Here is a 14803-nt window from a genome sequence, read left to right as displayed (position 1 = left end):
AAAACAAAAGACATTGATGATAGAAACTAAAAAACACAAAAATAAATGGAAAGATACTCCATGCTAACCAAATCAACCTACAGATTCACTGCATCCTTATCAAAACCCCAATGGCACTTTTCACAGAAATGGAACAAACAATTCTAAAATTTGTACGGAGTCACAAAAGACCCTGAACAGCCAAGGCAAAGAAATCTTGGTTTTAAAAAAGGAACAAAGCTGAAGGCATCACATTTCCTGACTTCAAACTATATTACAAAACTACAGTAATCAAAACAGTATGGTACTAGCATGAAAACACACATATAGATCAATAGAACAGACTAGAGAGCTTAGAAATAAACCCATGCATATATGGTCAATTAATTTTCAATAAAGGAGCCAATAATATACAATGAGGAAAGTACAGTCTCTTCAATAAATGGTATTGAGAAAACTGGACAGCCACAAGCAAAAAAAAAAATTGAAACTGGACCACTATATCATACCCTACATAAAATTTAACTCAAAATGGATAAAGACTTGAAACCGTAAAACTCATAGAAGAAAACATAGGCTGTAAGCTTCTTGAGGTCAATCTTGGCGGTGATTATTTGGATCTGACACCAAAAGCAAAGGCAACAAAAGCAAAAATAAACAAGTTGAACCTCATCAAAGTAAAAAGCTTTTGCACAGCAAAGGAAACCATCAATGAAAGGAAAAGGCAACCTACCTACTGAATGAGAGAAAATATTTGAAAATCACATATCTGATAAGGGATTAATGTCCAAAATACAAAAGAACCCATACAACTCAATAGCAAAATAAATAAATAAATAAATGATCCAATTTAAAAATGGACAATATCTGGAGAGACATTTTTCTAAAAGATGTACAGATGGCCAACAGTTACATGAAAAGGTGCTCGACACCACTAATCATGAGGGAAATGCAAATCAAAACCACAATGAGATATCACCTCACACATAGAATGACTATGATCAAAAATACAAGAAAGAAGTGTTGGCAAAAATGTGGAGAAAAGGGAACTCTTGTGCACCGTTGGTAGGAATGTAGGAATTGGCGCAGCCACTATAAAAAACAGTATGACAGGTCCCCCCCACAACATTAAAAATAAAACTACCATATGTTCCAGCAATTCCACTTCTGGGTATTTATCCAAAGGAAGTAAAATCATTGTCTTCAAAAGATATCTGTATCCTCCATGTTCACTGAAGCATTATTTACAATAGTCAAGATGTGGAAACATGGAAACAATCTAAGTGTTCATCAATATAGACAAATGAATAAAAAATGTGAAGTGTGTGCGTGCATCTGTGTACACACACACGTCAGAATATTATACAGCCATAAAAAGTAGAAAATCTTGCCATTTGCAACAACATAAGTGGAACTTGAGGGCATTGTATTAAGTGAAATAAATCAAACAGAGAAAGTCAAATACTGTATGACATCACTTATATGTGGCCTCTTTGAAAAAATGAACTCATAGATAGAGATTGGGTGCCTGCCAGAGGTGGGAGAGGGTATCAAAAGGTAGACATTTTTCAGTTATATAATAAATAAATCCTAAGAGTGTAATGTACAGCATGGTAACTATAGTTAATAATTCTGTATTGCATATTTGAAAGTTGCTAAGTGAGATCTTAAAAGTTCTCATCATAAGAAAAAAAGTGTAACTATGTATGGTGATGGATGTTAACTAGCCTTATTGTGGTGACTCTCTCAAGTCGTTGTTATATACCTGAAACTAGTATGTAAATTATATCTCAATTAAAAAAAAAAGAAACAGAAAAAAGGCTTAACTCATCATGCATCCATCTTAAATTCCTTTCCTTGACTACTACCAGTTAGAAACCAGTTGTATCACCCACCAAGCTATAGTGAACAACCATCTTCCAATTCTATCAAAATTCAAAACCTGACTCCAAAAAAGCCAGTAGTAGGAAATGGAATGTTTAGGGACCATAGCTCCATGCCCCTCTTACTCCTGGGTTTTCAAACTCTGAATTACCCTTCTTGGCTGCCTTTTGTCTACCAGAGGCCAGACTATACAGCTCTGCAGCAATGGCAAGAAAAAGGGCATACTAGGCAAAATCCTGACTGTTCACCAAGGCAATGTCTCCTGGGTTTTGTGAAATGTTCCTGTTTTTACATGTGTCTCTTAAGTTGAAATAAAGTATTTCTTTTGGTTTAAATAACAGGTATTCGAAACTATGACTTCTGGTTTTTACAAGTTACTAAAAAAACAGTTAACTCACATGCTGTTGAAGGCAGGGATCAAGGAGGTTAAAAATAAGACTAAGTGTAAATCTCTGAAATACTATGCAGATATTAGAAGAAGAGATCCCTGCCGTTAAATTGACACATACTAGAAACCATGAACAGATATAGGCCATAGGAATGAAGTTTCTTCAAAGTGTTTTAATCCAAGTTTGTATCAGCTAACCCAGACAACTCCAGTTTCAGCACCAGAGCAGGCTGTCCACACTGTGGAACCAAATGAGCAGGATCTGGGGAGGGGTATTTATGCCATAAGTTTGCCTCATTTTCCAACACGGGGGATCCAAAAATTCTGATCTCCCTACTTCTTCAAACTCTTTTTCCCCCTCAAATTCCTAATGTAACTATCAATATCTCAATCTTTGATCATTATTCCTTGGATGCTCATTGTGCAAAGAAAAGGATATACAGTTGGTTATGAATTTAGCTGATGGTACAGTAGGGTAACATCCTGCCAGTGTCTAAATATCTGGATACAGAGGAAAACGGAATCTTGTAACAGGATAAATGGGATTCTGTGTTTTCTTATTGCCTTGAGCTGAGTAATAAAGAATTAATATTTTTCTTTTGCCCAAATATAAACTAATCACTGGTGTAAAAAGGAACCACACGGTATTGAGGTTTTACATAATTAACCTAACCATCTTTAAAAATTGTTTGGCAAGATATTAATGCTTTGTAGATATTAATATCTTTTCAATAAAAAACAGTGGTAGAATATTTCTCTAAATTAAAAAAAAGAAAACAGCAAAAACAGCAAATAAGCCATTGTTTATATAATTTGAAGCACTCTCTCTGAAATATTTTGTGTCATAAATACATATAAAATATTTTTGCAATTTTTTTTGAAATCAAAATACATATTTTTAACTCATGAACTCTTATATTCAGTAAGTAAAATTATCTTTACAAGTTTGGAGAAAAATATGATCAAAAGGAATCTGCCCTACAAAATATTAACAAACTATAAATTTCAAGTAATCAAAACAATTAAGAATACACAATGGTTAATGGCAAAGCATAAGCAGTACAGTAATTAACCCAGATTAATATGGATGTTTGAACTATAATAAAGGTGATAGAAGGGTTAGATGGTTTCATGAATGATGTTGCGAAATTAACTATCAATTTGTGAAAACGTTCTTTTTGATCCCTACTTCATACCAATCTAGAATTTGCAAAGATTTACATAAAGAAAAATAAGAAGTAGGTACAGTCTAGAAGATAATGAGACTGAGTAGCTTTATACCCTTGAGGTAGAATGAACCTTTTTATATATAACAAAATTTAAGATGACATTAAAGTCTAAGAATAGATGTTGCAGTAAACTGAGCCAATGATAGGGAGCACAAGCTGAAACATAATTTCCCAGAATGAAGAGAAATATAATCTTACAGCAGTTTGTGAAAAATAATGAAAGGTAAGTAGGAAAATAATGGTGATCGTTATTTCATGAAAGAATTAAGAACAAAGGGAACAAATATGAAACATCTTGTACACTGAAAGTGTTCCCAAAGACTTCAGTTAACAGAACAAAAGAGCACTAAAATTGATAAAAATGAGTAAAGTAACACGCCCAAGGTCACACAACCAACAACTGGTAGAAATGGACTTTGAATCCAGACCTGCCTCCCTTTCAAGTTCATGTTCTTCTTCCTTCTACAATATGTGTTAACTAGGCATTAAAAAGAAATCCCTCTACCTGCAATGTGGTGCCCTGGACTGAATCCTAGATCAGAAAAGGAATATTATTGGAACACCTGGTGAAATTCTAATAAAATTTGGATTTATTTAATAGTAGCATGCCAGTGTTAATCACTTAGTTTTGATAATTTTATCATAGTCATATTGAGATGTTAACAGTAGAAAACTGGTTAAAGAGTATACGGGTGTGCAACTTTACTGTAAGTCTAAAATTATTCCAAAATAAAAAGTATGCTAAAAAAAATAAAATAAATATCTCAAAAATGGTGCGTTGGGTATTGTATTAAAACTTATAAGTAATGAGATTTATTGCATAAAGTCAAATTTTAACAGGGGAATGCTTTACATTAAAGGTTTTGATTATAACAGGTTCATTGATGATTTTTAAAATATCTGCCTCAATTACATAGCTTTATTGAAAATATTTAAATAACTTTTCCCATACCATTTTTCTTTTCATATGGATAAAAATGTAGAATACTATAAATAGTAGTCTTTAAACACAAGGTGATCTGGTTGTGATGAACTGCTTTCCATTTCTGCTACAGAAGTGACAAAAGTTCTGGCTTGTAACAGCAAGAATTAAATTTAGAGATTAATAGGACTGCCTGATTTAAGGAGTTGTCATATGAAAGAATCAGGACGTCAGAAATAAATGAATCCTAGGAGCAGAAAAGCTGAAGCATATAATTAAATAGAAAACTCAAGGCGGCGGTTAACTGGGTAAGGAAAGAGGGAAAAAAATATTGAAATAGAGGGTGAAAAAAATTAAAGGACATTAATAATGAAAATCAGGGCTTATGGTCTCTAAGGAACTGAGATGTGATAAACTATGGAATGGGGGAGATAACAGTAATACGAATAATGGTAAATCATATCACATCACTGCCTCATTCAAAGTCTTCCAATGGCTCCAGTCACAAAGAGCAGAAGCCAGGGATCCCTGGGGCCCTTGATGACTTACCCTCTGTCCTTCAGCACTTCTCTGACTTTACCTTCTGATACTCACTCTTCCTCTCACTCCTCACCAGTCATCCTATCTCCATGGTTCCTCAGGCACTCCAGGCCTTTGCACTTGCTGATTTCTCTGCCTGGGAACGCTCCTCCCCCAGATATCAGCATGGTTCACTCCTTAGCCTCCTCCAAGTTTTGCTCAAAAAGTTACTTTTCGGTGGTTAACTATTTGAACACCCAATTTAAAACAGTGATCTCCTAGAACTCCCAACCTCCCCTACCTTGATCTCATTTTCTCATAGTTGTTTCCTTCCACCATCTAACACTCTTAAGTATGCTGAATGTCTGTTTCTCCAACCAGTAGAATGTAAGCTCTCAGATTTTTGTCTGTTTTGTTTTTTACTGATGTTTCCCCAGTGCCTAGAATAGCACCGGACACACAGTAGGTGCTCAATAAATACTTGTTAAATCAATCAATACATAAATGTGGGTTTTCTCATTACCATCATTAAATTAAGAGTAATAAAACACTGGTAACTTTTTCAAAGTCATTTTTTGAGCAACCAGAATCATCTTTTTGATTGTTTGTGTTTTCTGGGTATTTTCTGCACTGACTAATTACTTCTATAATGTTTTAAAAGGGGGTTTTATTTTGTAAAAGACTATAGAATTATCTGTCTGTGATGATTTCAACTCAGGCCCATTCGTTGACAGAGTCAGAAAGATACATTCTTTCGAAATCTGTTCTTTTTATGAACTGAAGTAACATTTAGTTATTACCAGAAAAAGCTCTCCTTCATAAAAGCCTTACATGAACAAATGTTCAGTAGTATGATCTACTAAACTAATAGAATCATACAATTCAACATCTTCATTTTAAAGATGAAGATACTGAGACCTAGATAATTTAAGTCACTTCTTCACATTCGATAAGAACACAGCTGATGAACAGAGGCTAGCCCTAAACAAAAGATTGAAATATTGCAGAATGGCCTAGCCCTACACATTTTGCACCACAGTAAAAGTCTAGACTGAAAATTTTCAGTTTACCATTTCACTAAACCTTCATTTTCTTCAACTTATTTCCAATTCATTGCTCAAAGATACTTGGGAGCAATTGTTTCATATTATTTGAACATTCAAGATTCTCTTTGCATTAAGATCACTAGCAGAACAAACAATATGATCCCCTAAGTATTTTAGCATGCTCAGGGGCCACTGTACCTTCCAGAACCCACTCAACATTCAGCCTCCTACTCCAGCCCTTTGCTTTCCCTGTGGGGAAAAGTGCAAGGCCAGTGTATTTTACAAATTTCTTACTCTTTTCAGTGGATGCATTGTCATTTAACTCTCATGAAATCAAATAGAAACAGCCTTCGGGATCTAAAAATGCATTACTTCTCTTTTTTCAAAAAAAGCTAATTCTTTTGCTGAAAAATTGCATGCATGCTATTGTTTTGTTTTATGCAGGAAAAAAAATCTGGCATGTTATTTTTTCCCTCAGAGGTAGCAGCCGCTGTTAATCCACACATGTACATTACCGGGGTCCCCAAGCAGTCATCTCCGATGTTAGAGCAGCACACAGGCAGATACCTGGGCAAAGAGTCTATAAAATGAAGTTGCTATAGACCAAAACAACCATATCGATTTTTAGTACAATCCAAAACACGAGGAAACATCAGTTTTCTAGACAACACATGCTGAAAAGAACAGGGAGAAACGCACTGCCAATAGTGAAGAGAAGGAAAAAGATAAAAGACGATTACATTAGCAAACATCGTAGTGTTCTTTTAAGCTGTTTGTTTTTTAGCATCGAAAAAACTGAGAAGCTTGAAATATGTTTGACTGTCCTTTTCTGAAAATCTAAGATTGTTCATTTATAGATATTGCACTCCCAGCTGGAAGCCTGGGCATCCAGTATACCTTCGGAAAATTAAGACTTATAGACCTTTGAACATTTGAACATCCTCTTCAACACTCAAATACTTATTTTTCCTCTCTCTCTCTCTCTCTCTGACTCTGCAAATGGCAGAGCTGTCTAAACTACATTATAAACACATCATTTACCAATACAACATTCCGTTTGCTGCAAGCAAATATTTTCCTTAGATATCCTTAATGAGACGAAATGCCTTTCAAACCAGAGACCTTTGGAAGGGAGGTTCAGAATCAAGAGAAACCAGCCGGGACTTACCATGGCCCCCTCACTTCTTCTTTGGGCAACTTCTCGCTGCAGACGGGCCACAGCCAACTTCTCCCTGGAGAAACAAAAGCGCATGATTACTTGACCATTCTTCTCAGGGTAGAGGTACACTGGCATAGCTTGCAAACATTCTTCTAAGGTCTCCAGAGGAACTCCTTCCTTGGTTTAGCTCACTTCCTCCACTAAACTTTCTATAAATATTTAAAGTGATTGGTCATTAGTGCATTGTTTTCATTGAGTGTCATGAAAGAGATTTTTTGCTTTGGGTTTTACAATAGTGAAATAAATGTTGAATGCTAAGTAAAAGCTTTACTTTAAGTTCATAAACACATATCATTTTAAAATAAATTTTCTGTGTCCTTTCTGTAATAACTTTGCTCATATATATTTTTAATTATTTGTTTCTTTGTTGCTCTATGTTGATACTGAATTTTAAAAAGCAAACAAAACATAACTCTGTACCATTTTTGAAATAATAAAAGAAAATCATTTGCAGCTTTGCTACCTACAGGCACCATGCTGGCCATTTTACCTGATCTTATATGAGCCCGACAACAACCTTATAATAGGTTTTATTAACCTCATTTTATAGATGTGGAAACTGGTGCTCAGCCATGCTAAGCCCCCAGCTGGTATGCAGTATATATTAGGATCAAAATTAGGTTTTCTTTATTTGAAAGGCTAAATAAAAATTTTATATATCATTTTTCAGGGTCCAGAAAAATATGGATATCATTTTTTAGGATCTAGAAAATATGTAGAATTAAAAATCAGATTCTTTATTTTAATATTCTCCATTTTACTATGGGGTTCATTTTGTATCTTTTATAATTGTAATTCTGATTTCATTTACAAAAAAGCTAATTTTCACCAAAATTTTAAGAATACTTTTTACAATGATAGATATCTGCATTTTGGACAGCTTTTCAATTATTCTTTAAGAAGCTGATAAATTAACTAGGGGTAAGTGAACTCTTCCAGTATCCTCAAATCTTAGCTTTAGTGAGAATTTTCCCTGAAATCCTTCTACTAGTATCAAGATGTGACACTATTTTAGTGACTTTTTGTCACTCAGCCTTCTCTTTACACAGGACCCTCTCTAGCTGCAAACAGCAAGGAAGCAACTCAATTCTCAGATGAATGAGAGGATTTCTCCCCTCCAAACTGCTTGGATCTTTGAAATAAATGCCTATGACTGCCAAGAAGGAATGTGCTCTAGTTTGGTTAAAGTTTAGTAGCTTTTTAGTAGGAATAGTTCTGTTTGAATAAATACCTAAAGACACAGATTAGGAGGAGGAAAACTATAACCAGGAGACTGTTGAGGAATACCAGTTTTGAAAGCCAAGGGCCGACCCCACTGTGAAAGGGGGCAACAAAGAAAACAGGAAGAAGTCATAAAGAGAGAGAGCCATGCACCTCTTTTTAATATAAGAAAGGCAAAGTCTAAGTGTGCTCTCTGAGCCAAGTCCTGATGAGCAGATGAAAGCACAGATAACAGCAGCAAGGAATTGAAAGAGAAGAATATGGCTGACTTTTCATCTAATATTAAAATTAAACACAATAAATACCCATAAATGGTGAAGAATGAGGAGGAGGAGGAGGAGAACAACAATAAGATATCTTATACACTACGACCCAGCTATTCCACTCTAAAGTATAAACTCAAAAGAAATTCATATACATATTTACATGAAAGATATGTACTAGAATGTTCACAGAAGTGCTATTTATAATAGCCTTAAACTGAAAATGCACATACCCTTTAACAATAGAATGAATTAACTTGGACACTGGAATGAATTAACTTATACACTGGAATACTATAAAGACTGAGAAGGAATAATCTATATCTAATCACAACATATGGAATACTCCAGACACACTGCTGAGTGAAAGAAGCAAAAAGAGAACAGTATATACTTTATAACTTAGGTATGTAAAGTTCAAAGACAGGCAAAACTCCTATCCAGTTTGATAAGGCAAGAAAAAGAAATAAAAGGCACAGATATTAAAAAATAGAGGTAAAACTGTCTTTTTTCACACATGACACAATCATATAAATAGAAAACTATTAAGAAATTTACAAAATAACTATACAACTAATAAGTGAATGTAGCAAAGTCACAGTATACAAGTCAATATACAAAAATTGTGTTTTTATATACTAGCCTCAAATAATTAGAAAATTTAAAATTTAAAATTTAAAATCTATAATAATGTCAAAAACATAAAATACATAGGGAATAAATTTAACAAAAGACTCGTTATATAGCTACACTGAAAACTACAAAACACTGCTAAGAACAATTAAAAAAGATTACACATATGAATATATATGTATATGTAAATTTATACACAAACACATAAATACAGACACACCACATTCATGGATCAGAAGGCTTAATATTATGTCAAATTTTGTACCAAATTAATCCATAAATTATTTCTTACTGGGATGTATAACTCCGCCAAACTAAATAAAGACAAAGATGTGAGTAGTAGGAAATGAAGAATCCCATATAGAAGAAGAGAAAAGGAAATTCTTTTAATTAATTTATTTATTTTTGGTTAACAAAATGATCCAGTTATGTAAGAATCTAGAGAACAACCGATCTGGTTTCAGCAAGAGGACAGAGAGTTTTCAAAGAATGGCTCCTAGAAAAAAACAAGTTGATCAAAAATAAATTAACCTATGTGTTTGTAAATATTGAGATGACTTTTAGAGTTTTAGTGGAAAAATCTGTTAAGAATTAGGGATTGGAACATGAAAACCTAAACCAATGGCAGATTATAGCAATTGTTAACTCTAGGAATGAGTGAAGTTATTCCAGAAATGCAATTCTAGAACTCTATTAGATTCAGCTGTGAATAGTATTTACTTTGTTTTACCATTATAATTATTTTAATTAATTTATAACAATGAAAAAATTAGGAAGAAAGTGTGGACAGATTAGTAGTATAGACAATATATAATGTCTAAAAATAATAAATCTAGTAACAAGAGTATAGATGTATTATTTAGATACAAGGATGAAAACCCAGAAGATAGAGCTAAAAAAAAAGTGGAAATTATTTATGCAGGGTAGTAAGATCTAGAGGTAGAAAGGGAGAGGTGTACATTTTATAAATCTTATAATTGTACTCGATTTCCAAACCATGTATGTATATGACTTTGATTAAAAACTTTTCAGGAATATGCATTTTTAAACTGGTTGGATGACTTTCTTTTATTTTTTTACTAAAAACATGATAATACATTGAGTGAGAAAGAAAGAGAGAGGGTGATGGGAACCTCAGCAGATTATTTACAAACTGAAGACTCACTACCAAGTGATTCATTGTCATGGCCCTGAAAAGAAACTACTGAAAATCTTTGGTAAAGGAAAGAAAAATGAGGACTATCTATACGCATCAAGGAAGCTTTGGATAGATATTTTAAAGTACATACTGCAAACAGTTTAACATTTTACAGGGGTAATTTAAATTTAAGAGTTTTAACTTTTGTACTTTTTTCATTGAAGTATAACATACACAGAAAAATTAAGAAATCTCAAATGCACAGCTTGATGAATAATCATGACGTGAATAAGTGCTTGTTACGACCACCTAAGTAAAAACTAGAACATTACGAGTACCGCAAAAGCTATCATGATGCTAATTAAGTAAATATAACAATATCTGAACTCATCTGCCCCATTGCTCTCTCTATGCTGAATACAGACACATTCAACTTCTATTCTAAACTGTATTATACACAGTCTTATATTTTTCTCGATTGTTTATTTGGTCTATCTTTTCCCCTTAATAAGTCCATAAAGTTCTCCTCTACCACAACAGTGGCAGCCAAAAAAAGTGCTAATTGATGTACTTTTGCACGTGGTCAGTTGTGGTGTAATTAATATCTCACTGTACCAGCTGCTTCCCTGAATGTTGAGATCATATATGATTCATTTCTATAACACCTAGTAAGGGCCATTCAGTAGGAACAAAATAAATGCTTGTGATTTGCTGAATGAGGGCTCAGTCACAGAATCTAATATCAGCTTGCCTGGTATAATAATTTTTTAAATAATACTACCATTTTTCAGTTACACAGTATACAGCACACACACTTGCACACATAATGATTCCCATAGGGCACCTTCCAGTTCTGGTTGGCCACAAAAACTTTTTCATACACATTTAAAATTATGAAAAGCACAGTTCCCACAGCAATCAGTTGAATACTGAATAAGCTTCAACCAAGAGAATTTCTATATAAGAGCATTGAACGAGGGGATAGTAGAACAGCAATTGTCAAATATTTGAGTCATAGGATTCTTTTGCACTCTGAAAAATAAACAGGGTCCCAAAAGAGCTTAAGCTTACGTAGATTATAGCTACTGATATTTGTCACATATAAATGAAAACATACAGCTTTAAAAGTATTTATTAATCCATTAAAAATAATAAAATAATAATAAACCCATGTTAACATAAGTAAAACATTTTTATAAAAAATAATCCTATGTTCCTAAACAAAATCAAATTTCATGAGAATGACACTGCTTTAAAATTTTGCAATTATCTTTAATGTCTGACTTAATAGAAGACAGTTGTATTCTCATACCTGCTTCTGCATTCAGTCTGCTGCAACAGCACGGGTCACGTAGTTTCTAGGAAACTCCACTGTACTCTCATGAAAAAATGTGAGTAAAAAAAAGCAAATATCATCTTAGTGTTATTCTGAAAACAGTTTTGACGTTGCAGAACCTTTGAAAGTGTCCTGGGAGCACCCAGGATCCCAGGACCACACTTTGAGAACTCCCCTCAGAAGATAAAGAACTAGAAATGGAAGAATATTCTGGAAAATTTCCTGGAATCATCACTCCTAATTGCTGAGTCTTCAGAGAAAGATTTAATACATATGCTAATAGCATGTTAACTTTTTACAAGAGCAGTAGCATAAAGAATACCTTTCTAGAAACAGAACAAGAATCTAATTTTAGCACTATTATCCTTCTAAATGGTAAAAGTATCCTAATACAGTTTAAGAGTTAGAAACATCACTATTTTATCCTTAAAAGAGATTGGCTTTATTACACTATTAGGGATTATCACACGGTATGGGTGATTGTCAAAGCTTACTCAATTCAATTTGAAAGAAAATTTCAAAAGTTTTAGCCATTATGTAATTTTAAGAAGAAAAACATTAATAAATCATAAAATTTTGTGATCTGCCTACACATTATATTTTTTGGTATTCAATAAAGAAAGAAAATGTGGATGAACCAACATAAAAGGGTCATCTCTAAAGTGGCAGCATGTTTACCATTTGACAGAGAGCAAAATATGTCAAAATCAAAAACATCAACTGTAGTTTTGACCTACCACCACGTGAGCAGAGATGTGAGACATTTCAGTCGGCCACGTGGAAATGCGTGACATAAACATGAGGAATCTCAGAATAGTCTGCGTCACAGAAAAGACCTTCCTCAATCGCAGCCCTGCAATGTAGCCCTCCTCATTTACAAGCTGGAAAATTGCTGAAGTCTCGTTATTTGGGAGCTACCCTGATTGAAAGTGGTTAGGTGGTGAAGGAACAGAATTCTAAGAGTAGTAATCCAAGTGTCACTTTGGAGCATGCTCTGTAATTGTTTTAAATCGTTTATATAGGAAAAGCAACACATGCAATGTGTTGGAGCAAAGACCCTCCCCGCACCCCCCCAAAGGATCCCAGTAACAGTCCTGGGTCTTCTGTGAGGTGAGTGGGCAGGCAAGGCCAAGTGGTAGCTAACTCCCACTACAGCAAGGAAACCCCAATTTTGAGCAGTTTTATATATTAGGCTTCTAAAATATTTCCTTTGAAAGGGGTTTCAAGGCTAAAAAACAAAATAGAATTCTTTTTTGAGGTATAATACTTTCTATTTCCCAATGTTTTCAAGTCCTTGGAATTACACGTGTGTATTTTGTTAGCAGGAGTTTCTCTCAGAATTGTGTTTTTTTGTTGTTTTTTTTGTTTGTTTTGTATGAAAGAAGAGTTGTCATTCTTTATTAAAATTAAGGAAGCGATAGAGTTGTTGAATGGTAATATCACCTAGCTAAAATTCTCAGGATTTCTAGATGTTAACATTTATGGGATCAAATTATCAACTTTACCAAAGTATCAAAAATAAATAGGTCTGTCTTTTCTTCTTCTTCTTTTTTTTTTTTTTTTACAGTAATCTCGTTTGCCCTTGGTTTAGTAGTCCCTTGGCAAACCACATCTTCAAACCCCTGTGGTCCCAATATATGTGTGAAACCAACTGGGACCAGCATCTTTTTCATGCAAATTCTGGGTTCTTAAAAACAGCTTTGTGTAAAAAATAAAGAATCCTTGACTTGCATGCTACCCAAGGCAAATTAAACACATTCACATACACATACACTCTTGCTCTTATTTGAAGTCCGGAGCTCATCTGCTAGAAACTGGCAACTGCGCTTTTGCAATGCATCGCTGTTTTGTGTTTGTAGCAAAGCCAGTAGCTCATTATGAAGGTGGTACTGACTTTATGATTGCAAAACAAATGCTTGGGGATATTTTTTTTTCTTTGAAAGCCATAGGCCCTATTATTTACAGAATAGAAATAAAAGAAGGATATAAAGAATACATACACAGTGAAACAAAAGAAACCGCAACACATTTCTGTCAGTTAAATGCAGAGAGTATTTTTCTCTTCGAAAATAAAATAAAGCAGAGCTACTTGTCTTATTTAATTTTATACCCAAATGGCAAATTAATCCCAGGTTTCTAAGTCCTTCAATATAGCCCCAGACAATCTCAACTAAAGATAATAATAAACAACAACAAAGTTATTGATGTGAACCACAGACCTTCAGAATATCATCAACACATCTGCAAGTTAAGCTCATGGAAAGATTGTCCTCAATGAAGCCAACAGGATGTTGGCATTTGTAAAATCCAGAAAAGACCTGAAACGTTTGTATGTTAGAAAAGCATTCCCCAAGGAGAAAGCAGCTTGCAAAGAGGGAATATATTCAGTTTGTGATGTGTGGAGACCTCAAACTTAAGGGCACTGCAGAGCCATCTGTTGCATGGGCGTGGGAAGCAGGCCTGTCTGGAGACAAATCAATGTTCTATTGCCACTCTATAGGAAGTCAGCACCCATCCTGAATGGGTGAGAATGAAACTGTGCAGCCCTGCTCTCTACCAGGCAGATGGTACCCCCCTGAGGATGCCCTGAAGGAAGAGCAGCACAAGCTCTCAGGGTAAGTGTGAAGAATTATTTCTACTCATTGTAAGTCTCATTGCCCCAAACTACTCTATGCAAACAGCGCAATATGAAAGGTGCGGCTCTAAAGGCACATCAGGCAAGCTGTCAGTATAGTCAGTACTCTGTGTGTTTTGATGAAACTGCTAGCTAATTTGTGCAATTTCTACTTGACTTTTCTTAGAAGAATAAGCTATAACAACTAAGTTGCTCATATACGTATTTAAAAAAAAGTCTTGGGCCTCTTATAAACCGAAAGTCAATCTCTTTTACTGTGATAAATATATAGTGGTATTAAAGAATCCTATAAGACCAGCCAAAAACTTCATGTTCGTTCTGGTTGTTAGGTTTAGCTCCTATAGTCTAAAGTATTTAAAACTCTGTTATTTTTATGTATTATATTGTATAT

General features: G+C 34.2%; 1 protein-coding gene across 2 annotated transcripts in view; it reads right to left on the bottom strand.

Annotated features, from left to right (window-relative positions):
• The window catches only part of NCKAP5 (NCK associated protein 5), a 720600-nt gene that overhangs the window by 522145 nt on the left and 183652 nt on the right, over positions 1–14803 (bottom strand). For both annotated transcript variants that reach the window (XM_023527517.1, XM_023527518.1), the window contains one exon: positions 7136–7199. In XM_023527517.1, the coding sequence (XP_023383285.1) occupies positions 7136–7199 (64 nt within the window). The remainder of the gene's footprint in view (positions 1–7135; positions 7200–14803) is intronic.

The sequence above is a fragment of the Pteropus vampyrus genome, unplaced genomic scaffold (assembly GCF_000151845.1).
Source record: "Pteropus vampyrus isolate Shadow unplaced genomic scaffold, Pvam_2.0 Scaffold17, whole genome shotgun sequence".
Classification (NCBI taxonomy): Eukaryota; Metazoa; Chordata; class Mammalia; order Chiroptera; family Pteropodidae; genus Pteropus; species Pteropus vampyrus.
Note: the sequence above shows the minus strand (reverse complement) of the source record. Positions and strands in the feature narration are given on the sequence as shown.